The 26,610-nt window shown below is 38.5% G+C and overlaps 1 protein-coding gene across 1 annotated transcript; it reads left to right on the top strand.

Annotated features, from left to right (window-relative positions):
- The first annotated feature begins 1,957 nt into the window (after positions 1-1,957).
- On the top strand, positions 1,958-18,668 carry LOC134153494 (S-adenosylmethionine synthase-like). Its single transcript, XM_062599737.1, has 9 exons — positions 1,958-2,030; positions 3,772-3,849; positions 6,844-6,966; positions 7,905-8,017; positions 8,648-8,791; positions 10,714-10,932; positions 11,821-12,003; positions 15,360-15,493; positions 18,566-18,668. Exons 1-9 carry the CDS (start codon positions 1,958-1,960, stop codon positions 18,666-18,668), a joined length of 1,170 nt encoding a protein of 389 aa, XP_062455721.1.
- The last annotated feature ends 7,942 nt before the right edge of the window (positions 18,669-26,610 follow it).

The raw sequence follows: 26,610 nt of genomic DNA, 5'->3' as shown, positions 1-26,610 counted from the left end.
GCTCTCCATCAGACACTTGAGCAATCACTGTCCTTCAGAACTTTACTATCTGTGAAGCAGTGTTTCAGTCAGTGTTATGCACTGAAAACTTTTGCTCCTAGGGTTGAAAAAGAGAGAAAAAAAAAGCCAAACCAACATGGGTTTGTGTGGCTTTTTGCCTCCGTCTGAATCACTTTGTGCACTACTGTTTCTCAAGTATAGTGGTAGTTTTCAGTTGCATAACTAGTGCACTAGAGCATATTTGCTACTACTTGAATTACCACAACTAGGCAGTAATTTCTCCAGTCATGCTTGCAGCTAAAATAAAATTCTGCTGTATATTTTCCTTTGCCTGAGTGAAATTAACTCAAGGAGTTACATGTAAGCTATTTTACCATCTCTGAGATGAAAGCATTCTCTTAGGCCTTGTGTTCACTGTTAAGAACACTATAGTTATTTCTGGAAAACAAAGATATGCTATTGGGATATACATATATCCTAACATAAAATATAAATATACTCTGGAAACAAGGTTACTATGAAGTAAAATAGTTGAGAAAAATTCCGTGCTGTGCTTAAGGGTTGGATTTGGCTTGTTTGTCTCAAAATAAAACTTGAGTCCCTTGTCTTCATTACTGCTGTTATTATCACGTAATACCTCACAAGTGTCCTGAAGGGAAAAGCACACTGCTTTTTCACAGTAAAGACTTAGCAGAATGGATGTTTGGAGTCATCCTTACAGTGTTTTTTGTGATATGCTTGTAGTAGCCTGGTGAATAATGTGGTTTGTTTGCCATGTCAAGTAGTGAAACTTTCAATGACAGCTGTCCACCTGCATCTCAGTACTTCTCTGTTACTTGCATAATGTGCTTAGATTATGGAGCAGTGTTTTCAGAAGTTACTGATTTATAGAAGCTGAGCTCAACATAATGTATTGCAGCAGAATAAAACTGTTGTGTAGAACAAGAGTTTTTAAGACAGTGCACATCTATTGTAAGATCCTAAATGGCTTTGTGGCAGTGTGCTGCACTAATGTGCTCCAGTGTGCTATGTGCTCTGAAGTAAGCACAGTTGTGTATTGCAGTGTGTTCTGAAGTAAGCTAAAGTAAAACAGAGCATCCAAAGGGACAGAACTTACTCGTTTCATTTAGGTATCTTGAATCCAACAGTTTCCTAGAAGTCTTTCTTCATCTAAGGCAACTAGGAGGCAAAAAGGGGTCGTTAAGAGAATCCTAGCAAACTGTAAGAGTTCTTTAGAGAAAGGCTAGTATGCACAAGTTTAGTAACACATGAGCGAGGGTCTAGTTTTCAGCCTCAGGATTCAAGTGATTTATAATGAACCCACTTTCTTTATCAGTTTCCCTACAGAACGTGCTGTTGTTTGCAATATAGCTATTTTCATTTAGCCAGTGACATAAATAGAGGCAGAGGAGCACAGTTTACCACCTGGGCAATTACTGATAAAAACATCTGTTCCCCTATAAAAAAGGGATGAATTTCTGTACAATTCACTACCACAACTAAGTACAATTTATGGAAATTACGCCTAGGATAAAATGTCACTTGCTCTTCTACGTTCAGATAAAATCTATGAGTTTTATTACTATCTTGAAATGCATTTTACTTAGTGCTTAGAGGTGTGAGTGAGAATGGCGGCTTGGGGAAGTATGCAAAAGCACTTAGCTCTGGTAGTAGTATTCACATTCAACTTAATGATAACACTTGTGCAGTGTTTAGCAGGAGCAAGTTTAATCAAACACAAAAGGCTTATGAAAGGAGTTTCTGTGGCAGTATGTTGTAAAATCCACAAATATCAGTCTTAATCTGCTGACCTTCTGAGGAACAAACACGCAGAAGCCATTACATCAGCTACCTGCATAGATATATTAAACTTTCCACCTCACCTTCTGTGTGTTTTTTCTGTAATCCACTTGCTTTGGGTCATTCTCACTTGCAGACTTGCTAAAGATACTAAAAGATGTCAAGTCATGCCTCAAAAAAAGAAAAACGATTTCTTTTTACTTCAGAATCTGTTGCTGAAGGTCATTCTGGTAAGTCAAAATCCTAATCGAATCTTTCCTTTTATCAATTACTTATATTGAAGAAGGCTGTATGACAAAAGTCTTTTCTATCTTAATGGAGAAAAGGAAGGACCAGTCAAATATTTTGGTTAGACTTCTGATTAATTTCTTTGTGCACTTTAAAAGAATTTATGTTCAGTATACAATTACATTTAAATTTTAAACTTTTGCTTGAGAGGAGGAGCATGGGGAAGTCTTTTACAGGTAGACTGGGAGCTGCTGCATATACTGGACATTGATTTCCTTAGCAATTCTTAATGAAAAGACATAACTTTATAGCCCTCTCTGTAATAGATGATCATTAATTCTGGACTTCTGATATTTGGAATATTAAGCATTAATTTTCATCAGAGCGGCATTCCAGATAATGCTGTAATGTTAAATGTGCCTTTTTTGCCATGTTGATGTCCTTAATACAATTCATATAAGCTTCAGCCTGTATAAAATCAGTCTACTTTCTAGGTCTGGGACTGAAGGACAGTGCCTGTGCTCTACGTGCTGTTCATTAAATGCAGCTATTTTTCATACAGATATTTTTAGACAAATACTTATCTACAAGCTTTGTTAACTGATGTATTGGAGGAAGTTTAGAGCCCCTGAAGGAATTCTATGGCTGAAATTTGCTATAAAGGTGGCAACAGGTCTTATTATTATAACCTTTAAATGACATATATTTTAATGTTAAGACTAAAAATAACATTATCTGGCTGCTTTTCTGCAATGGAATGACAGACAAAAAGTCTAATACTGGTAAAATCAGGGTGATGTCACACACTGAAGGTTTGCAACTACATTTTTTTCTGTGTATCTATTTTCTCAGCGTACCTATTGATTAGGTCAAACTGGCATAGTTTGAGACCAGTTACATTACTATCACATTTGTCTTCCCAACCTCTAGTGAGCAGATCCACTTACCCTGATGAGACAGAGAACCTCAATAAGTTGTTAAAGGCAGAATATGTAAAAACATTTTTGTCTAATGCATTATGTCCTAATGCTTCTTGTCCTTTTATTCTGACTTGTCGGGAAATCTCACTGTGAAAACTTGTAAATGGCCAGTGCTGCTTGTCCCTGAGAAGGTTTGCAAATTCTTCTCTAAACTCACATGAGCTGAATAGTTGTGGGTAATTCCAACAGTGGCTTCAATCTAAAGCACAGGTTTTTAGAAAGAGGAATGCCTCTTGTGATTCAAAAAAATTGTTACATGAGATAGCAGGTAGTGAAGGAATCAGCAGTGCTGCAAATGCAGACCTCTGGCACTTACAAAATGCAGATGAAAGTGGGTTCTTTGCACTCAAAGCGCAATACAAATTTTAAAACCAAGGGGAGGAAGAGAAACCTCCTGCAGAAGGGGTATAGCTATCATGTAATGAAATTCTTTTTTGGAAAGTCTTGTATCTTCTCTTTTATTGAAATGAACATCTCAGGATGCTTTCATGGGCCTTCTTCATTTTTCCCTCACCTAGTAAGCTGCTGGTCCTTGCAGATGACAGTGATGCATCAGCTGGGATTGACTTGAGGGGAGTGAAAACATACATACATACATACATACATAATGCACACATTTCAGGGTTTAAGTTGTTAAAATTGCATCTTGGCAGTTGCTTTAGCAGAATTCTGCTGCCCACAAGAAAGGAAGTTTTACCAAGAAATTATTTTTTTTTCTTCTCAAAAGAAGAGATATTATGTCTTTCTTATTTTTGTCCTCTAGATAAGATGTGTGATCAGATAAGTGATGCTGTTCTGGATGCTCATCTCACTATTGATCCAGATGCCAGAGTTGCCTGTGGTAAGTACAATGCAGTTAGAAAAACAGATGAACAAAGTGCAAGAAACTAATCTATGCCGACTTAACATCCTCTGATCCAAGATTCTTGTAGTAGGTGTCTGGCGGTTGACAGTTCCACAGACAAAAGGCCAACTCTGGCATCCTGACTCTAAGCTGAAGGAAAGACAGGAAAAAAGCTGCAAAAAAATGAATAGGGAAAGGAAATAGGGAGTATTCCATACAAGTTTAAAATGATCAAATGTATGGTTGAAGGGATAATGAGGAATGCAAGAAAACTGGGGAAGAGAGAATTGGGGAAAGATACATGGTATGGCATATTTCTTGATATAATAAGTAAAATGTGCTAGTAAAACACGAAATCCGGAAGTATTAGATGCATATTTATCCTGCCTTTATAAAAGTGGGGTGATGCCTTTGGTTCACAGTAACATGAAGTACGCAGTTGATTTGAATGTGACCCTCACAGCAGTGGTTTGCCTTTTTCTTGGGACTTTGTCTTAGAACTATGCTGTATATGGACATTGTCACTATGCAACGTCATCTCTTCCAGAGCCTTAAGAACAGGTCATCAGAGTACTCTGAGTGCAGCTGCCAGTGGGGAGTGAACGCTGGAAATGGAGATGGGAATATTTCCAAAGAATAGGAATGTTTCTAAAGAGCTCTCTGAATGCAAAGTCATCTCTTTCTTAGAACAAACTATGCAGTAGAGTTACAGAACAGAGAACTAGCTGCATCCCAGGAATACAATGACTAATATGACACTTGATCTAAAAAAATCTCATGCGATCCTTGGAAGCATAGATGTGAGCAGTGAGAAGTGGAGAGAGGAATTAATGTCTGTATTTGACTTAATAAAGCATATATTTGAATATTGCATGATGCCTGAAAACTGCTAAAACTGAAGAGCGTAACAGAGAAAAACTACAAAAATGACAAGGATGGAAAAATATGTTTTAAGAGATGTGAGAAATATGATCAATTTGTCTTACCAAATAGAAATACCGAATACCAAATAGTAAGAATACTGTGGTGTGGCATGATTATTTATGTAAATTCCTGATTTTTATAACCAGATGGGGAAAAAAGCATTAAAACTGCTGACTGGAGTTAGAAAACTTGAATTAGCATTAAAGCACAAGTCTTCCTAGTTGTCTGGACACTATTTTCTTACAAAGTAGTGGGTTGGAGAGTAGAAAGTAGTTAGTTCACTCAGTACAGGGTTTACTGGGTAAAACTTCCTGTCTCATATTGTACAGTACTTCCGCCTTGTTGTGCAAGCCTCAAAGTTTCTGAAAAAAATTCAGAGCATTATATAAGTACTAAGTCATTGTAACAACCTATTTTACAAAACTATGAAATGCAGTTCACAGAGATGTTTAAAGTAGGTTCTATCTATCAGTAGAGACAGGTACCTGTAAAATTCTCTAAATTTTATTTGCTGCTTCGTCTTTTATCATCAACCAGTTTGGCAGATGATGTTCTGAGCTACTTCACTGGCACTGCTTCACTGAAGCAGGATAGGGCTGGGCTATCCATGTACTGCCAACAAACTAACAGCAGTAAAGTCAAGCAATAGAATGCTAGGTGCAAGTAGTATAAGACAGAAGGCCGATTAATGATCCCAATTCCTCTGTGATAAGTGAAATCAAATTCTTTCTTGAACAAAAAAGTCCTTCTCAGTGTGTCCAGTAAGTCAGTGTCGACAGAGAATATTAACTAACCATATACTATTAAAATACCAGAAAGAAGGTGGAAGTTTTTACCTAGTACTGGCGTTTAAAAATACTCTTTGGCGGGACTTAATCCTGTAAGAAGTCAATCCTTCTAAGAACCAAAAACTTTATAGTAACTTTCGCTTCGGTGGAACAAACGGAGGTCTTGCCTGTAGTACTTAAACTTGAAACAAATAAAATTACATAAGCAAGATAGTAACTGGATGAAGAAAGTGATGGAGGAAATTCAGTGTAGACTAATGCAAAGGAACAGGGGGCATTCTTAACCCAACATATAAGGAGAAATGTTTGGAGATGATTGCAGGTGCTCACAAGTGAGGGGTTGGGGTTTGACTTGCACTTCTGTGAAAATGGCCAGTGATCAGTAGCAGTCAAAAACCACAAGGAGTGTTAGATATTGCTGGGAAGGGAATGGAGAGCAAAACTGAGAACATCATTAAGGCACCGTATAAATCCATAGTTGCCTCTGTCTTTAATACTGTGTGCAGTCTGTTCCCCTTCCCCCATTTCCCAAAAGGCTATAGTAAAATTGTAAAAAGTACCGGAAAGAGTAACAAATGTTGTTATTGTCACAGAATTCCAGTGAACAGCATAGGCCTCTTCAATCTGGAAAAGAGAGGAATGAATTAGATATGAAATAGAGCTATACAATTACAGGTTACATGGATGTGGTGACTAGAGAGTGATAGTTTGCTATCTGTTGCAACACAAACTGAAGAAGGCATGCTACAAAATTTGGGTGCTAGGCGGACACTTGAAACAAGCAGTATATAATGGTTCTGCTCAACATTTGTAATGAAATTGTGGAGCTTCTTGCTGTAAAGCTGAAAGTTGTCATGGTTGTCAAGGACAACTGGATAAATTAATGTAACAATCTATCAGTGACTATTAATGCCAACTGCTAAAAAATGATTCTGCTTCAGGTTAGGAAGTTCCTGAACTGAAATTACTGAAGACTGGAAAAGTGTAAAATGTTTGAAAAATAATGCTATATGCATGACCTGTTCTTATGGTTCACCCTATACATTTTCTGCAGGCCACTGTTGCGATAGGATAGTTGAGTTAGATGGATTCCCCCAACACAGCAGTTTTGATGTTCATTTTGGGTAGAGAGAGAAGGGGTTGCTTAGAGCCAGATACATGCTGGGGCATTACAATAAGTTCCCTTGTGAGTAATCAGTTGTTTATGGAACCATCCTCAGAATCTGATTAACTGTAAATAGTAGCAATGGTATTCTTGTGTTTAATCTTTCTTCTTCAGAGTGTGTAGCAAAAACTGGAATGATTTTGCTTTGTGGTGAGATTACTTCCCAAGCTATAGTGGATTACCAGCAAATTGTAAGAGAGACCCTTAAGAGGATAGGGTATGATGACTCTTCCAAAGGTGAGTGAGATCCTTCACATGTTCATTGTTGGGTTTGTTCTACATGTCATGGTCATGTTCTTAACAGTGTTCTGGAAAATAAAAGCAAGTTTGGATTCAGACCTCAGAAAAAACTGCACATATATTGATATATATTTTTCAGTGCCACAGCTGGTACTAAAGGAGCTATTTTAAGGTGACATATTAGTAAGAGATTTATTCTTCAAAGTACCAGGTACCTCTTGCTTCTCTGATGCAGAAGGACTGGTGCATGCACAAATGACAGGAGAAGGTGGGCACACCTGAAGGTTCATACTGTGAAAGTTTTAACACGGATGTTCCTTGTTCTCGGGCTGTCTCTTCTGAGACTTGAAGTTCATGGCCAAAGGAATTCTTTCTGCATTCTTGACATATTTCACACAGTAGCTTCATTCTAGCGTTGAACCCTTTTTGTGATTGTTCTCCCCTTTCATGATTATCTTCCTCTTTTTTTTTTCATGACATACATAGCTCTTCTCCAATTCTACCTAATTTTCTATAGAAAATTTTCTATAGAACCTACTACACAGAAAATGAGTAACAATTGCTGGTAGCTTTTTACACTCATACTGTCCAGATTTGAATGCCTGAGTGGTCTGAGCCTAGATATTTGTCCACAAGCAATGTGACAACCCGTGGTGGGGCAACTTGCAGGATTACATTGGGCCTCTCAGTTCAAGAGCCTGGGTTTCAGCTAATACCCTGAACTTGCCAATGTCCTGAGACTGTGATAAAAATGTGCTCATATTGTCTGCTTCTACTGGCAATATAAAATGATGCTGGCATAACAAAATTAAATATAAGTCTTGGAAACTATAAAAGCTTTAGCCAAGATGACTAAGTAATCCATAAAGGCTTTTCTAGCAGTTTGTGAAATCTTCAGCGTGCTTCACTTAACTTTCTAAAATTATCTTCACCAGGATTGGACTATAAGACTTGTACAGTTTTAGTAGCTTTAGAACAACAGTGTAAAGAGATCAAGCGTGCTGTCTCCTATGGAAAGAGTGACGATGACATTGGAGCAGGGGATCAGGTAATGAGAATTTACTCCAGGCACATAAACAATTTAGCATACACACGAGCAATTAGATTTGTGGTGAATCTGAACCTTTTCTTAAAAGTCACTGTGCATTTTAAAATTTAAGAATTAATGGCTAAATACTGCACAAGTGCAAAACTTTCCTTCACTAGTTTCTGTGAAAGTGGCTTTGCCTGTATCCAGTGGCCATACTCGATAGTGCTGCAGGTAAGCCTTTCATCTGTAGGTGGCGGTGATGGGCTTTCAAGTCCTTTGGGTGGCTTGTTTTTGCTTCTCAGCAGTCAAATACTGTTTTTTTCCATCTGTCAGGGGTGAGGAGAGGGCTCAGCAGCACTTTATGAGCTTTATGTCTATTAAGCCTTTATGGTGAAGTCTTAACACAGAGTTATTCTTGGGAGCAGATCCCTGTGTAGCTCTGATTCTTGTTAGAGGCCATTACCCTGCATGCAAATGCATAAATGTTACTTCAAACTAGCTATGTATCATAATGTATTCAGGCTCCCTATTACTGCTGTCTCTTTCTAAGCTTGTGTAGTTTTAAAGTAGGTGGCAACGACAGCTTCAGAAGTGGAAACAGAATATGGAAATGAGTGGCTTTGAACTATACCCTGTTTTTCAATGTAGGGTTTGATGTTTGGCTATGCCACTGATGAAACTGAGGAATGCATGCCCTTAACAATCCTCCTGGCACACAGACTTACTGCAAGGATAAAGGCCCTGGGGCGGAATGGATCATGGCCCTGGATTAGACCAGATGGGAAAACACAGGTTTGTAAAGAAGATGCATATAAAGTAGCTTGTAAACTTTAAAGCAGAAAGAACAGAACAGATTTATTCTGTCAGCTACTAAACCAGAATTCATTTTTGTCAAAAAATGGTGGTGTCAGTTTTGTATTTCAATGTGGGATAAGTATAACAAGGTTCACTTGTATATTACATACATGGTCTGTTTAAGCTGTTCTGTCAGTGTCTTAAAAATTTTCTTCAAAATAACACCTGTTTTCTTGCTTCTTTTCCCTGGGAGATTAGGGCGACTAATAAATTACTGTCAATCAGCTGTGTTTTTTTTTTTTTTTTTTTTTTTTTTTCTTGGAGAAATACTTACATTTCTGAAGCATGGATTGAGACAGTGCTATCTGTGGTTTCCCAATTAAAACTTGCTTGTACTGTCAAACCTCATATTTGCTCTATTTGATCTGTGGCCAGAGCCACTGATGGTTGTGCTGCAGAGCTGAGTGGATAAATCACAGTGCTGTAAGAGCTGCAATATGGCAGTCTCTGAGGCAGTAAATCTTCCTTGTTCTGAGGTGTAAAATCTGCAGGAAAGGGAGAGAATCTATACCTGTGGCACGCTTCTGGGAGAGGAAGGTGTTTTATTCTTAATTTTTGTTGCATTAGTGGTAGTGAGGTGCATTAATTTTTCTACTGCTGCAATTGTGGATGTGCAACATGCAGTGTGTCCCAAATAGTATCTTTTGTCAGCAGTGCATAGAACATGTGGAAAGACTGACCTTCATGTGGTATAACCACATAACCAAACATTTCTGAGGGTCAGGAGAGTTGAGAGAACTTCTTCATCTACAAGAACATCTGTGTTAAGGATAGAATTATGCTAGCACATATTTTTGTGTCTATAAATGCCTGTATCTATGCTACAGTTTACAAAGAAATGTTGCTTAAGACAGATCACCATTTCTGGTTAGACTTGCCATACATAGGTCAGGGTTACATTGATGCCTTACTTACTTTCGAAAGGTAGGAAATCATCTCGGTATTCCATTAATCAGAGCTGAATCAGACATTTCATTTAATATCAAGAGTGGAGGATCTGTAACCAAGGATTTTTTGATGAGATTTTGTACCTATCATTTTTCTGTTTCTCTCACTTTAAGGGAGGAGTAGATGTGGCAAAGATACCTTCCTATGAGTTTAGCATCTAGAAATAGGAGATGCTACATAGGAGAGAATGTGAGAGGAAAAATTTCAGTTGCAGCTTGAGTAGGCACCAAAGACAGCTGGTTACAAGACATAAATCTGTAAGACTTGGGGTAGTTACGGCATTCACAGAACAACTTGTTTTTAGTGTAGTGTGAATACTGGTATACAGCCCACCAAATTGTGCTCTACAGTTACTTATTTTATCCAGGTTTTCCAAAATTTATTTTGGTCTTGCTTTGAAGATCTGCTATTTGAAGTTACGTTAATGTGGGCCAACTGTGAATGATTTTAGTATCTGCCAGATATAATCTCAGGATTCTGTAGCTTTCTTACTGTTATTTTGCTTCTCTGTTTAGCTCAGTTGGTTAGAGCATGGTGCTGCTAATGCCAGGGTCGTGGGTTCAGTCCCCATACGGGGCTATGCTGAGGGTTGGACTAGATGATCTCCAGAGGTCCCTTCCAACCTTCCCATTCTATGATTCTGTGACTCTATGGCAATACATGTAATATCCTGTCCTTAACTCCATTTGATAAAAGGTCTTTAGTACTTCCTATGTCTTTTTTTTCCTACAGTGCTTTTAAGCATCAGCAAAATTCCAGCCTCTGTCATCCTATTTCCCTTCAGCTGTTTATTTTTTTGCTGCAAACAAAATGTGAGGCTCATTTTTAAGTTTCAGGCTGGCATTCTGCCTGAAGAAGAATGCTGTGAGGGTCTTGTCCATGAATAGCCACTGCTCTTTTGCCTTTTCCAGGTCACAATGGAATACAAGGAGTGCAGTGGAGCAGTGGAGCCCATCCGAGTGCACACACTTGTGATTTCAGTCCATCACGCCCCTGATATACCTCTACAACAAATACAAAAGGAGCTAATGGAGAAAGTTGTTAAAGTAGTCATTCCAGAAAGGTACCTTGATGAGCATACCATTTATCATCTCCTTCCAAGTGAAAAGTTTATGGAAGGTGGTCCTAAGGTATGGTACTTCAAAGAGGGACATCCTAAACACACTTGGGTTCTACTTTGCCACATGCGTCTGAGTATTCTCTTGCACAAAAATGTAATGAACTGTACAACTTTAAGTAAAATAATCTTCAAGTTTCTAAGGAAGTATCAGTCACTTTTACTTGAGTTTTACCATTGGGTGGCTGGTATCTAAACTGAAGCTGTATCTGCTTGGACAGCCAATTATAGAAATTCTTGGATCTTTGTCTTGATCCTAGAGAGTATTTTAAATGACCAAAATTTGGCCCTTAAGTTATATACTGAAATGCTTGACTTGAAGAATCTTTGCAGTAAAGGTTAAAAATAAATAAAGATAAATCTGACTCCAAGTACCAAGTAATCTTTGTGTCACAAGAGAACCATTGAGTGAACTCAGCTATAATGCTGAGTTCTGTTGTGCAAGACAGCACAACAAAAGTCTCCTATTCCTCTTTTCAATTCATATGTAAGTGAAGGCTGTTAATCTGTTGGGTCACATGTGATTTATTTTTCAGAGAGGTTTTGTTCCTCTAAACTCTTGGCCTTCACGAGGTGTTAACTGAGTGAAATCATTATCCAGTGATCCAGAGATCATGTTTCATGATGGAGCATTTGAAGAGAACCCACTTTTTGTAATAATTATAGTTGTTCTGCATTCACATCACTCTTCAAAAGTTATTGCAGCACTGATGGCTTAGTACATTTCTGAAAAAAATCCACTCAAGTAAACAACATTCATTAAATTGTCGCATGAGAAGGCAAGCGTTGTAAACAATCACTGACATCTGGAAAATCTAGAACAAAGCTCTATCCAATAACACAGAATAGGATTGGGTAAACTCTGGTGTCTCATGAATGTATTCAACTGTTTGTTCTGCAGAGCGATGCTGGACTGACTGGCAGGAAGATCATTGTTGATACCTATGGCGGCTGGGGAGCCCATGGTGGGGGTGCTTTCTCTGGAAAAGATCCTTCCAAAGTTGATCGCTCTGCAGCATATGCAGCTCGCTGGGTTGCAAAATCTCTGGTGAAAGCTGGTCTCTGTAAAAGAGTATTAATCCAGGTAAGAGCAACTGGGAAAGTAATCCATCCCTGCACCAAGCTCTTGTTAGTGTCATCCTTGCTTTTACTTCCAGCATCTCCAGTGATCCCCTGCACCTTCTGCAATCTGGGTACACACACCGTTGCTGCACTCCAACCCAGGCTGTACCAGCACATTACAGACACTTAGGTTAGCAGTGACACATTTTGTGTAGCCTGCTGTGTTGTGTGGACGTATTAGTTGTAACTTAGATCATTTCAAGTTATAGTTGAAATTACCATTGAGTTACTGTGGATTCCCTAATACACTACTACAGTGTGATGTGTAACTGAAAACAAAATTCAGTCTTGTGTAATACTTTTTGTGTAGGTTAAAACAAGAATCAATTTCCTCAGTCTTAGATCCTCAGAATAAATGCAGTTCCTTCTTTATGCGTGAATACTTTGGACTACTAAATAAAAGAAATGGAAAAAGGTGTTTTATTGGCCCTTAGACAGTTTCACCATTAAATATAAATGCAAAGTGAATGCAGAACAATTAAAGTTTGTCTAGGCAGTTTGCAATGCTTGTTTATGCATGTACTTACTCCGAGTGGCTGCTGTGTAATAGCTCTAACTCAGCACAACAAATTACTACAGTAAAAAGTAGCCATAACTTATGTTTTGCTGCAGGACTGTGTTCAGCACCCTTTACTTTTCCATGGGCTAGAGATTCAATAAATGTGGTTATGATCAATGATATAGTACCCAGACATCCCAGTTAGGAACAAGGCCTCCTGTGCAAGGCATTGTGTGCATATTTGATCCCTTGTCAAACTTGAAGTCTGGAGTACAACAAGCAAGGGGAGTGTGGGAAGTGGCATGGAACAAAGTGATGGTTAGCAAATGGTTGGTAACTTTGCTTTCTGAGGGGACAGAACACAAACTTGAGACTTAACTTCTGAGACTTCTTGGTACGCATATTCTGAATGGGATTTTTTAACACACATATCATTGGCTTAATTCTTGAGTTAGGTGGGAATATAGTTATTCCAGTACTTTCCAGAGACCATCCTTAAATATATGAGCCTGGCTCTAGACACAGTAAGACTGATCTTGTTAACAACAAACTTCAGAGATACCAGTTATTATCAGTAGACATTAGAAGCAGGAGGGAGTAGGGAGAGGATGAGAGCAGAAAAGAAGAGGTTGTGTGAAGTGGCGGAAGACTGAATGAAAAGTTAACAAAAAGAAAATACATCAAGTTTGTCCTGCACAGAATTGCCCTATGTGTCTGTCTCCAGCCCAGTAGTCGCAGTGTGCTGTAGTATGACATTCCCAGCCTCTGCTGAGGCTAATGCTAACCACCTTTTACTACTGAAAAGGCAAAATGGATAATGCAGGATAGTATGGACTGATTAGCTGTATGTATCGCAAATACTGTGTAAGTTTTATTTAGTATGATAAAAAAAAATTACCAGCTTCTTAGTTAATGCAAAACAGATAGAACATGGTATCAAAATTAGCTAGTAGAGATGATTAGGACAGTTTCTAACAGATCAGTACTTTGCTGCTGAACTGTGTCATTTGGACTGTTACTTTTTGATATATGGAGAAGGAAGAGACAATGAGGAAGATAAGTGATGGATGCAAAAGATGAGTGATGGATGCAGAAGAGTTTGCACTGCTTAGTCACATTCTAGCAAAATGCGTATTCATTCAAATATATTTTAATGGAAGAAAAAGAAGTGTGTGCTAGCCTATACAACAGGAGGACTATATCCCATGAAGGGACTGAATGATTGAGGAAATAAATTTCAGGAGAATCTGTCAGTGCTGGGTTGTGGTGGGTTGTGGTGTAAAGAAGCTAATGTGATTCTTGGATGTAAGAAAAGTGCTACAAAGTGGAATATAGTGAAATTGCAGGTAACACTTCTCAGGTTACTTTGATAACTATTTTATCAAAATAGTTTCAATAATTGCATTTTGGAAAATACATGAAAATACTGGGGAAGCTCCAGGGACCACATGGAAATAACTCAGACTCTGGGAGAACAAGTCTTCCACAGGACATCTTAAGGATATTGATATATTTGAAAGGGAAGAATAACTTGATTGCTGTATATAAACATTTAAATGTTGAGGACTCTCAATGAAGAACTTTGTGGTTTTGCTGGGAAAAATGTTAAAAAAAAAAAAAAAAAAAAAGCTGGTGTCTGGAAGTTGACACTAATAGGCTTTGTTTTATTTAAAAGTTAAATTAATGTCAGAGTGACCAAATTGGAAGTGATGAATTTCCTACTACTTGGAGTCGACAGCATGACTGGTTATTTCAAAGGCTTTCATCCAACTCTGGGAGAAGTTTCTGTGGAGGCAGAGACTGAGACCTGCCTCAGCTAGGGGCGGCAGCATGTGCTGGGCCTGGTGGGCTGGGCTGCTGATCAGGGTCCCAGTGAGCAGTTATGGGGATATGCATTGGCTGGAGCCCATGACACTGGAGCTGGCCATGGTCAGGGTTGTCTTAGCAAGACTGGGCGCAGCTGAGGGAAGGAGAGGTCTTTCACCTACCATTGACATTGTGAACCCAATCATACCTGGGGTTGGTGTCCAGTCTGGGCTTCCCAGACAGGGCAAGACAGACACTGATGCTGTGGAGGAAGTCCAGTGGAGACCACCCGTGGGGAGGCTGGTGGGGGCACATCCAGGGAGGGGCAGAGAGAAGGGCCTTTGTTCAGCCCGGGGAGGAGAAGGCAAGGAGAAGGGAATTTGACAGCTGTCCCCACCTGTTTGACAGATGGTTTTAGAGAAAACAGAGACAGAGTTTTCTTAGAAGTGCATAATGAAAGGATAAGGAAATGGACACAGGTTGTGGCAGTTTCTCACCGTGAAGGTAGACAAACACTGAAACAGGATTGCCTAATACTCTTCTTTCTTCCTGCCTTTATCTGAAGTACTAGAGATGAACCAAGTAATGGTGCTCTGGAAAGGCAGCATGAGTGCTTTAAGGAGATGTAAACATTTTTCTCATCTTGTCCTATATAATTTTTTCTCTGTCTCATTGAGAACTGGAAATACTTACAGATCTCAGACCTTCCTGCCTCAGTGGCATGGAGTCCTTGGATATAGCTGAGCTGAATGATGCGGCATGGCAGTGTCTGAAGTTTGGAAAGCACCTCTTTTGCTTTTAAGTCATGTCATTTGGGTCAAGTATTTGTCCAAGCTGATTATTCTCTGAAGAAAACTGCTAATTTTCTAAAATAAAATAGCAAGAACACATCTCCTAGCTTTCCTTATACAGAAAAAAGTGCATGTGAAATCTTCCCCTGATAAGCAATATAAATCTTTTTGCTTTAGCAAAATGTTTTAATTGCTTTTGGATTTTTTGCATGTGCCCTACAGCTATCATACGCTATTGGTCTCAGTCATCCTCTTGCAATCTCAGTGTTTCATTATGGCACTTCGGACAGATCGGAGGAAGAACTGCTCGAGATTGTACAGAAAAACTTTGATCTACGCCTTGGAGCTATCATAAGGTTTGTGTGCCATTAGTATTTACTGAAGGGAATAATTTGTATTTGTAGTGGTCTCTTAAGCAGTTTAATATTAAAGCTTCTAGCTTCTTACCCAGCTGAAGACACCTTCATCCTATGCCTGTTATTGCTGTTATATCTACTCTTGCCATGCACTCACTAAAGATACAGAGACATTCTAAAATCTCGTGACAAAATGTTTTGAATAAATAAGATTGGTCTAAATTACATCATGTAACATCTCCCAGTAACCATGGTAGTGTGCTGCTTATTGCAGCTCATTAGCCAGGTTGTGTTGTGCTTGATAAAGTATAATTAAAATTTAACGTTAACTATAGTTACGCTTTCCAAACAGCCTGTTAACAGGCCATGTAAGGCTCCCCATTCCTGCCTTATCTGGAGAGTATTCAGAATATTGCTCTTACCAAGAAGTACTCTGTGAGTATGGTCTCCTTGCATCTGATTTTTATGTGGAAACAGCATGCGAGACACCTGCCGTAAGATGGCAAGATACTGGTGCCCTCATTTCACAAATAGCCCCACTAAAATCAGTAGACATTGGGATTTCATAAGTTGGCCTTACCTGTTATAAAGACACTGAGTGTTGACCTACCACAGTAGTGACTGGCTGGTGTTTGCTGTTGCTTTTCTGGAGATATTGGCCATTAGCTCAAAATAGAAAAGAATACTTCTAAGCAGCTAGCTTCTTCGTGAGGTGAAAATGTAACCCATATTCTGAATCAAAAAAGCAGAACAATAAGAGCCCTAGTTGTCCCTATTTGTCACGCAGTCTTGTGTTGCCCATTTGAAATCAAATGAACTTAATTTAAAAGGAGTCCAGGTTTCTTAAATGCTCTCTTAAACCTTTGAAAGTAATTGATATAGTGCATATGTTTATAAAAACAAAATAAAACAAAAATCCCACCATGAGATGAACTGTCCTCAAGTTCAGTTGTGATTAGAAATGTGCAAGTTACTGAGGCTGCCATACAGTCAGTAAGGACAAGAAAACATAAAGCTACTTAAGCTGTCCCCTGAAGCCAATCCAGCTATATTCCTTCACTATTTCTGGAGCTGAATAAGCAGATGTTTTAGATGGACACAATCCTTCTGTTTACAGAAGCATGTGCATTATCCTTTTCAGAGAGAAAAGGATTTTTTGACTATTTTTTACCAAACTTGACTGGCTGAACTTCTTGCAAGTTTTATGACATGTAAAACTAACTGAGGAAAACACTGTTTTCTCCATTAAGGAAGCAGCCACACTGAATTCACCTTTATTGAACTCCGTAAAATTGAAAGAACTCTGAGATAGTTATCAAGAGATTAACTCCTGCAAAGAGGAACCAGTTTATCACTTCGTGCTATGCTGGTTTTAAAACTCTTTTGTTCTAAAATGCTGGTATATATGTTAGGTATCTCATTACTTGAAGAAACTGCTTTTAATCATTCACCTCACTTTTAAATCCAGAGCTACACATTCCATAGGAATCTTGAAAATATTTGTCTGTATCTTACAGGATAGGAGGTGTCTTCTGCTCCTTAAAAAGGATAGCCATTTCTGACGAGCAGTAACATTTTGGTAATGAGGCCAACCATTGGGATTCGCTTTTAAGAATGTTTTCTGAACATACATGCTGAGAGTAGAGATGACGTTTCTTTGACTACTGTTACTGGGTAATATTTTTCCAAGTGTTTTCAGTTTACAAGTATAAGCAAACTCTTCTTTGCTTTTGTAATTATGGCAGTTCATTGCCATCCATAATATGTGTGATGGCTTCCAGATACTTTCCTAGGTGTAGTGTGCTGAAAAAAACGCTGCATTTTCCAAGTACATTATCTTAGTCATGGAAGTGCTGAAAGGAGTGAAAAAACAGGCAAAAACAGTAGCATTGTCTAGTGAATATTTCATTGTTAAGCTTTACCTTTAAAACTTCTTTGAATGGTACCATTTCTAATCAGCTAAACACAAAAACTTCATGCTGTCTTTGTCTCAGCATTCAGATTTTGATAGCTTTTTTATTAGGGTCAGGTGCAATTGACCTTACTAGCCTTTAGAGCATCTGCTCATATTATACAAAATACTGTTCAAAACAAGATTTAGCTACTGTACTTCACAATACACACAAATGTCCCCTCAAGTACAAGAATACATAATATCTTCACCATCTGAAAATGGATTATCCTGTATTTGTTCTTCTTTCCTTACTTTAGTATTCCTCAGCCATTTTTCTCTCCATTAGTGTAAGATACTAATCATCTATTTTAAATATGTTTTCAAAGAGAATTCAAAACGTAAGAACAAACAGAAGAAAAGCCTCAAAATGTTTCAGGCGTTACCTGAAATCAAGATATCTGTGGCTACCCAGTTAATAGCTGTAATCCACTATACTTTGCAGATTAAAAAGTAATAATTGTGACTTAAATCTTCATTATTTATCTAGTCATAATCAGTGTTAAGCCTTATTCTAAACAATGTCTTTGTGTGCCTATATAAGCAGCTTAAAATCTCCAGTTACTGCCATCCAACAATGGGTGTCTGCAACTGGTGCTGGTAATCCAGGGAACAAAGGTATATATCACACTACAGTTTTAGTTACAAATCTGGAGTAATTCATTCTTTGCATGAAAGTGATATTGGATGATTATCTGTCCTCTAGATAATCATCTCTGGCTGTTTCTTTTAAGATCATCATCATCTTTATGGCATAGCAGCATTGCAAAATACACTGGCAATAACACAAAACACCTTGAGGCTTGCACAAGTATAGCTGAACTCTATTACATTTTTAATGCTTGTGCATCATAATGTGTATAAAGTTTAACCGCATACTTATCTAATCTCTGACAAATTTGAGGAACTATTTCTCGTTACTTTAAATTGAAGCCATTAACCCTGCTACATTTCCAATGGTAAATTTAGGTGATTCTGCAAGAAAAGAGTGTAGTTAGAAGTCTGTATTTTTTTTGTCTTTCTTCCAGTGATATCACTGATTATCCCTCTGGTATGTCTGTATAATAATATACTTTGGAGTAGAGTTAAGTAAAACTTACATTCTTTTTCTTTCTGTGTAGGGAGCTGGATTTGAAGAGGCCAATTTATCAAAAAACAGCTTGTTATGGGCACTTTGGGAGAGAAGAATTTACTTGGGAGAAACCCAAAAAACTTGTGTTTTAGACTTTTCAGGATGTTTTGTGTAATTGATAGCTGTTTAATAATCAGGTTCAACTTGAAGCTCTTCATGAAAAGACCATATCTAGTCTTCTTTAAATGATATTCTGTAGCTAATAGATTTACTGAAAATTACTTATACTTAATTTCTAACATTTATAGTGGCCTGAGAGTTTAAATGCATATGTTCTATCTAACATACCCTTCATTTTGTCTTTGTTAAGGGAGCGAGCAATTTAGGCCTTTGGCTGTGATAAGCTGTTAAATGAACAGCTGGCTGCAGAAGTTGAAGTCATTCCTGTCCTGCCAGGGAAGCCTAGTGCTGCTTAGTCAGATAACTTAGTACTGAAGTGAATGAAGAGAACTTAGCTGAACTGCTGTGCTGTAGGTGAGGTAACATCCTACAGCTCACTGCGCCAGCATGGCAGTAATAGTGCAAATTCACGTAATTTTTTGAATTAACTTCTGTGACTACACCTTTAGTAATGGTTCTTCTGATCCAAGCAAATTAGTAAAAATATCTGTTTCAGAACACTACATTAGATATGAGGTAGTGTTATCTGTTTGCTTCTTTTTCACATTAATTTTGTAGGTATACCTCTGTAAGAGCTGATCAGCTCCTCTCTCATAGTACTTCTACTCAATTAAAGCCATTCCTTTTTGAACTGAAATTTTCTGTGCTGCTCTGCATGAATTGGAACTGGTTGTATAAAGATTGAACTAAGTATCATTCATTCAGTTCTGGCTGTTTGTTAAAGACTTTTTGTTTAAAAAAAAAAAAAACTCAAGGGGACATTATCTTTCTCTGACTTGTCTGGCAGAAAGCACAAAAAGAGACACAATTCAAAATCACGTAGTTTTTCTTTGAAGACTACGGAGGGATTAAAAGGTTTGTATATAGGAAGTAGCAATTCTGGTGAGGAAATTTATTAGCATATTGTAATCTAAGACAGAATGTTGGAATGTTGTAACTGCATTTACTTAATATGAGGGAATTCTAATAAAGAGTTAAGCAACTCCCTCCCTATCAAAAGGAAAATATGGGCTTCACTAATAAATCAAGTTAAATGCAAATAGTTTAATGTAACATTAGTTTTCAGCACATTTTTGAAAGCTGCTTCTTTCCATGTAAAGACTGTGTGATCCACTGCTCCTTTCATGGAGCAGAACCAAAGTGAGGTCATTGTACAGCTGTACCTGTACTTTACCTGGCTTGGTACAGTTAACCTGATCTACTGTGGCAGTGCTGCAGTCAGTCTTGTGGCTTACAAAGGACTCTTTTTGTCAGGTAAGAAAAACAAGTTAGTTCCTAGAATAAAAGTTACAATTCTCTTGCATTTTTTAAAGTTTTTTTTTTAATGACAGATTTCCCTTTGTATCAGAGGTTAACTTAGACCCTCTCTTTGCCTGAAAACCAGTGTAATCTGAATATGGGCATGTAGTTGTAAAACATGTAGTTTAATCTTTATTAAAATATGCCCAAATTAGTGTTGTCTATGAAATAGTAACAGTTTGCTAAAAAATCTGAAGAAGTCAGAAGAACTTATTCCACTCTTAGTAGTATAAACCTAAAATGTTTAAATTATGACAGACGGCAAAGACTGCTATATAGTAAATGGGTCGTAATGATCTTTTGAAAGAGATTGCCATAAATAGTCTCATTTTAACTCTGTCATGAAACTTCACCCTCCAAAATTGAACAGTATTTTTGGTAGGAAGCTGTGGTTGTGTGTTTGTCAGGGGAAAAGCCCATTTTGATGAAGTCTTTTGTTAAATTTGAAGAGCTAATAAACTGTGTTATAGAGATGTCTCTTAAACTCTGATCACTGTAAAAAAACGTAACTTTTAGACAGCTGGAGTCTAGAAGAGGCAAATTGATAATGAGATGTTTGGAAAATAAGAACACATCTCAGCAACATTTGATTCATTTTGTTCTCTGGCTTCCTATGAAACTGTTGAAATCAAACTTACAGACCTTTTCTTCAAGGACTTGAACGGTTTTTTAAGGATTTTTTGTCAAGTACTTAACATTTTGTAGAGACAAAGCAACCATTTGGATTCTCTGCTGCCATTAAGTGTTGTCATAATTCTGTTAACTTGCGCACTTTTGGGGCTGAGAGATGAACAAATGCTCTGGAATGACACTGTCTTCTGTTGTCACAGATATTGCCATCTCCTGCACTAAAGATAAATACATGTGCATCTGTCTTCCAATATAAAAAACACAGCTGCAAACACATTTAAGACGAAAAGCAAACACTCCCTCTTCTCACCTATCAAAATAAAGATTATTATACACAGGCAGTTCTCTTCCAGTGAGGTAAGAGAGAAACAGAGGTCAAATCCATTGGTAACCTCATTCAGTGCCCTAGAAGTGGCAGTGTACTGTGGGGTTGAGGTAACATAAGACCTTTTGTACAATAAAAAATAAACTATGCTCTGAATAACAGCAAATTCTCTTAAGTTTTAGAAAATATATTTGAGCGTTCTAGCATCAAAGTTAATTTTCACAGCCTTTGTGAAAGCAGGCACTTACTCTCATTTTATTTATTGGAAAACTGAAGAGTAGCAATATCTAGAATATCTGCCAACTTTGGGGCAGCTGAGGCCAGATACATGAAGCCATTTAAGCACCTGATTGCTGTGTTGACATGTACATACCTTTGTGGATGAAGTTCCACCTCTGTATTTTTACAGTGATTGTACTAAAAGCCCAGCTGCACCTGGAGTCACGTGGAGCTATATATGCAGTCTGTAATTCAGATGTGAGGGTCTCATTAAACTTTCAGAAAAACGAAAGCGAATGAGGAACAAGTTTGGTCAGTCACAGTATCACACATGAAGTCAAAAGCAGAACTGGATTTCATTAATAAGTAGTTAATGTAATGTTAATGTAGTAGTTAATGTTGACTGAACAACTGTTTTTTTCCCTTCTTGCAGTTCTCTTACTTTCTTCACTGCTTTTATACTTTTATATATACTTAAGAGTATCTGCATTCAAGTCATGCTCTGTGGTCTTTTGTAATGCTAGTACAGCAACACTAAGCACACAGATCTTTCTTTCCTCTTGTTCTTGATTTTGGTATCTTGTATTAAAATGCAGGAAATGCTCCCTGCTAAGATGCTGGAACAGGTACAATACACATCAAATCTCCAGAGATTATCTCTAGCAGGTTTTAACAAATCTTTTAACAATTAGTGAATTTAATTTACAGAGATAATTGCCCAATGTGAAATTTTCCTGAAAAACAGCAGAAGACATATTCCTGTTTTATAAAAAGGCTACCTTTGCTAAATTTGAAGTGCCTAAGCCAAAGTCAGAGAGAAAACAATTGTTCTACAAAATCGGTAGTCATTTTTTTCCAGATAATTGGCATATTTCTGGCTATCATGCTAGAAATTAATCACTTAAATTGTAATCTCGAAAAAGAGAAAAGGCTCCCAAAGCAGACACAAGCATTGAGACTGAAGTTACTGTCTATAGCTTAGCTAAATTATAATGTAAACTACCTACTATATAGAGACTAATCAAAATATTTTTTTTCAAATGTCACAACTTCGCTTTATTAAACTTGGGAATTTAGTATCAAATGAATAGGCTCCTCTTTCAGATACATGGATACCATATAAGTCTCATATGTATTATATAATGGCTTGTAATCTATGTAAGAAAAAAGAATTTGGATCATAACGACACATCAGAATAAAAGAACATCAAAGTCTATGCTCTGTATTTTGGGACTTCATACAAAGTGGCAGGCTGTATAGAAAAAAAACCCACATGAATGAAAAATCTTTATTTTAGTGAAAAAAAAAAACTTCTGTGCATCACACAATATAATATGCACAGCCAGTAGTGGCTATCCTTGAAAACAAATTTGTTGAATACTGAATTAAGATAGGACTTCCAAAAGCTAATGATTCTTGCTAGATCTTGTGATGCAGAATTAAACAAAAATCTTTCCAAAGGGCACAGCTTCACTCAGACTAAGACAAACCAATTAGAGAAGACACTGAATGAAGCAGAAGTGCAAGCCAGGCTACAAGAGTGCTTTTCATATCATCAAATCTTTTCATGGAATAATTTTTTTCTCGACTCAGAAGAGATGAAGTCTCTCTGCATTTAGAATGAGGACATTTTAAGATTAAGAAAGGTCAGGAGCTGTTCTATTTCCTTTTTGTCAAAATTAGCTTTGTGACTCATGCTTTTATGGTACATCACAAGAGCAGCTGCACCAAAAAATACACACCTTGGAGATGGGTTTAACGTTTCTTCCGAACTGTACTTTCAGAAACATATTTTCAGCCACACTGAACCTAAACATTACCTAGAACTCTGCAGACAATATTTTATATGCGATTTTGCCAGCTGTTGTTCTCTTAAATGGTACATAGAGAAATGTAAAGTGGAGTGCTAATTCATTACTATTTAATTCATTTAATTCCTAGTGAACTGAAAGCAATTGCTGGAATGGAAATTAAAATGCATATTTTTAGTACATGCTGATAAAGAGAATGGATTTTTCATTTAGTCCTTCCTTTCAGAGCTCTCCACTGCCTTAACCTTAAGATGCAAAAGAAAATCCCCTCTTTACTATTACATTCCCCACCCAAGCTTTTTAGCCTAGGCTGATTCTAGGTGAGGCTGTAGAAGGAAAAGGACTAGATGAGAGCTAAAAGGAAAGGCTGGAGTAGAGCTTTTTCATGAGAAACTCAGCTGTCCTGCAGCACTCCAAGTGTCTGTCGGAATAGGGATGCAAATTAGTGGTGACAGATGGCAAAATCCCCCTTTCCTCTTTTTTTTCCATGACAGATGATGCCAACATGAGAATGGATAGGCCTTGCAGCCTTGAATAACTCAAAAAAAAAAAAAAAAAAAAAAAAACAAAACAAAAAAAAAAAAAACAGAAATTAAAAAAGGAGGGCTTCCATAAGGGATAAGCAATTAATATGTTACACTTTTTGGCCAAGCACTGTTAAGAACTGGTTTGTCTGAGCAATTAATAAAAGAGCTCAACCTCAATCCTGGAGAGCCTTTCTAACATTTCAGACATTTCAAACTGCATCCTACTTACTGGGCCCATTTGACCTTTCCAGCATAATCCTGAATCTTTAAAAAGACAGATCAGTAAAACATTATCCTGCTGTTCTTTCCAACTGCTGGGCCAGAAAAAACGCATCTACATCAAAACTCTCCTAGCATACTTGTAGTAAATGGAGTGCTAAATTCATCCTGATTTTTCTGAAGGTAACATTCTTGCCTTTTACCCTACATTTTTTTGTATACTTCCTTCATGTAACATATACTTACTGCTCCTGCAATACTTCTTCAGACAAACTCACACTGTAATCTATGAGTGTCCTATCTGAGCAATTTCATACATCGTATGGATCACTAAGTTGAGCTTTTAGTATCACATCTCACTCTTGGTGAGATCTGCATGCTATCTTTGGACTGAAATTTTGGATCATTTACTCCTTGTGTCAAGGTCCTTTCCTACCAGTCAAATCAGCCCTCTGTTCTTGCATAAATAGTGCAAACCTGAAGTTTGTATTAAGATCAGTCTTCACTTACAGAATTTGCTATTTTTTAACATTAAAATAACATTATATACATTGATAGGATATAAAGATTCTCAGCTTTAAGGATGTTTCAAGCAGGCATAAGCCTGCATTGCTGCTAAAAAAATAGTCAAGCTGTCTTGTCATTCTCAGCTTTTCTTCCAGTGCTTGGGCTCTGTCAATCTTCTGTGCTAATGTAAATATGAGGCTTAATAGTGATGCGGATGAGAGAATTGGCCCATGTTAAGGCTGGTTGGCAAAAAAAAAGGGGGGGGAAAGGTCAGTTTAACCCATGTCAACTAATATGTTACTGAAGATACAGCAGTGGCTGCATTTAAACTGGAGTATGAGTTTTAGTTGCCTCATATTCCATCTATGACATAGTCTTCCTTTTTGAGATGAGAAATTTGTTAGAAAAAAATTCACCCCCTCAGATCCAGCAGGATTGCTTCTGCAGTTCTTACTCCTCCGCCAGTGGTCTCATTTATATGAGTCTTTAAAGAATATGCAGGTGAATGATAGGACAAGGGACACTGAGCCAGAACAGTATGGTGTAGCAGTTCTAACTAGCAGTGTTTTGTGGTCCAAAATAATTCCAGCTTTTGCGTGAAAAAAATGAAAGAGAAGTGAGAGCAAGAGCAGTATGCCCCTGACATGAATACAGAGTCTGCTGTTACCAAACTGGTGAAGGTGTTGTGTTAGAGGGAGAACTGAAATAGAAAAATAGCAATTGGCCTTCATTGCAGACAGAAGGAAGTTCTCCATCTGATCAGACTTCAGTAATTTAAAGGGTTTTTACTTTGGTAAGAGATATAAAAAGATGGGATCTCAGTAGAAATCTAACATCCTTTAAGACTGTGCTTCCTTCTCTGGTCATGTATTACAAAAAAGTACAGGAAGCAAAAAACACTATGCATCTGCAGTTTATACACTAGCATGAAACACAGTGAGTCCCTTGTTTATGGAAAATGATCAAGAAACACTGCTTTAAAATAAGTATCTACTCATCTGTGCAGGAGAAAAAACAATCATTTGAAATTTCTGGAATTTGGAGATTTCTGGGATCAAAAAGTGATGGCTGGCAGACTGCCACAGCAGAGAAACATGGCTTTTTGAAGGAGAATCCTGGCCACCAGTATGCTGTCTGTAATAGAAGACTTCAAGACACCCTTGCTTTTTAGTGACCTGCTGTCCCAACTCATATATCCTTATCACTGAGCCTTATAGCTAAATCATCAGGCTAACACTCTGCACAGATTATAGCAATTACCAATATTCATGTGCCTGATATGCTTCTACAAAACAAACATGTAACACCGTATCCTCTCTGCCTTCAGGGGCAGGAAGAGGGAACGCAGAAAGGATTTGCGTTGATCTATCCGGGTTACAGGAAAAAAAGAATAGGTACACTTTGAAGGCTGATAAAACAGTGGAAGAATCGCAGCAATAGCATACGTAAAATGTGCATACACTTTGCAAATGTAATCTATGTAGGCTTGTGTTATTTACATGACACCTATGTTATTTACATGACAGCGATTAAGTGTAGTGGCTGCTAGGTTGCAAGAAGGTTAAAAAAAAAAAAGCTATTGTATAGTGAATTATGTCACTTCTGAACCACATCGAGTGGTTCTACTTCCTGTTGCTTTTTAGGCTTGCAACCCCCACCCACACAACACTACTGAGCTGCTCTGTCTGTGGCAGTAGGTCCTCTCTTTTTGCACACCTGCTGGCTGAGAGCAATGTGTGTTTTTATCCACAAGCCTGGCAAAGCTTCCTCAACCCCATCCCCCAGCAGCAATCCTTCCCAAGCCATACCCACAACAGACTGCAGAGGCACAGCAGCTCTGGAGTCCCACTGCCAGCCCCTCCATGACTCCCCTTCGGAGGGCAGAGCCGTGGGATGCCTGAGTGAAACAACCCTGGCTTATCCCTGGGTTGCGGCCCACAGAGACTGGGCCCAGCCTCCTCCGTTTTTCTCAAGCCTGCGAACAGCAGGTTCCGTCTGCTTGAGCGAAATACCCCTGAAAAGGCTCCTCTCCCCGCCCTGCTCTGGAAACACGCGTGTGCCTGCTACCCCAGTCACGGCGCGCAGCAAGCCGCCAACTGCCGCCGCCGGCTGCACGCGGGAAAGCCAGCCCCGCCCCCGCCCCTCGCGCCCAACCGCCGCCCGCAGACCGTTAGGGGCGGGGCTTCCCTTCGAGGGGCCGAGGGGGGCGTGGCCGGCGGGCGCGGGGGCGTGGCCGGCCGGCAGGTGCCGGCGGGTGGCTGCGGCGGAAGGCCAAGGGGCGGGGACGGGCCGAAAAGGAGGCGGTGCCGTGAGGTCATAAATGACGCAGCGCTCCCGGAAGCAGCCGCGAGCGGAGGGTACGGTGGGCGAGGAGGG

This window comes from Rhea pennata, chromosome Z (assembly GCF_028389875.1).
Source record: "Rhea pennata isolate bPtePen1 chromosome Z, bPtePen1.pri, whole genome shotgun sequence".
NCBI classification, from domain to species: domain Eukaryota; kingdom Metazoa; phylum Chordata; class Aves; order Rheiformes; family Rheidae; genus Rhea; species Rhea pennata.
Note: the sequence above shows the minus strand (reverse complement) of the source record. Positions and strands in the feature narration are given on the sequence as shown.

Bases quoted from the DNA above. Each gene is read 5' to 3' on its own strand.
- LOC134153494 (XM_062599737.1), top strand. From the start codon at position 1,958: ATGTCAAGTCATGCCTCAAAAAAAGAAAAACGATTTCTTTTTACTTCA. The intron at 12,004-15,359 runs GTAAGAGCAACT...TGTGCCCTACAG, and splicing joins GTAAAAGAGTATTAATCCAG to CTATCATACGCTATTGGTCT. The intron at 15,494-18,565 runs GTTTGTGTGCCA...CTTTCTGTGTAG, and splicing joins CGCCTTGGAGCTATCATAAG to GGAGCTGGATTTGAAGAGGC.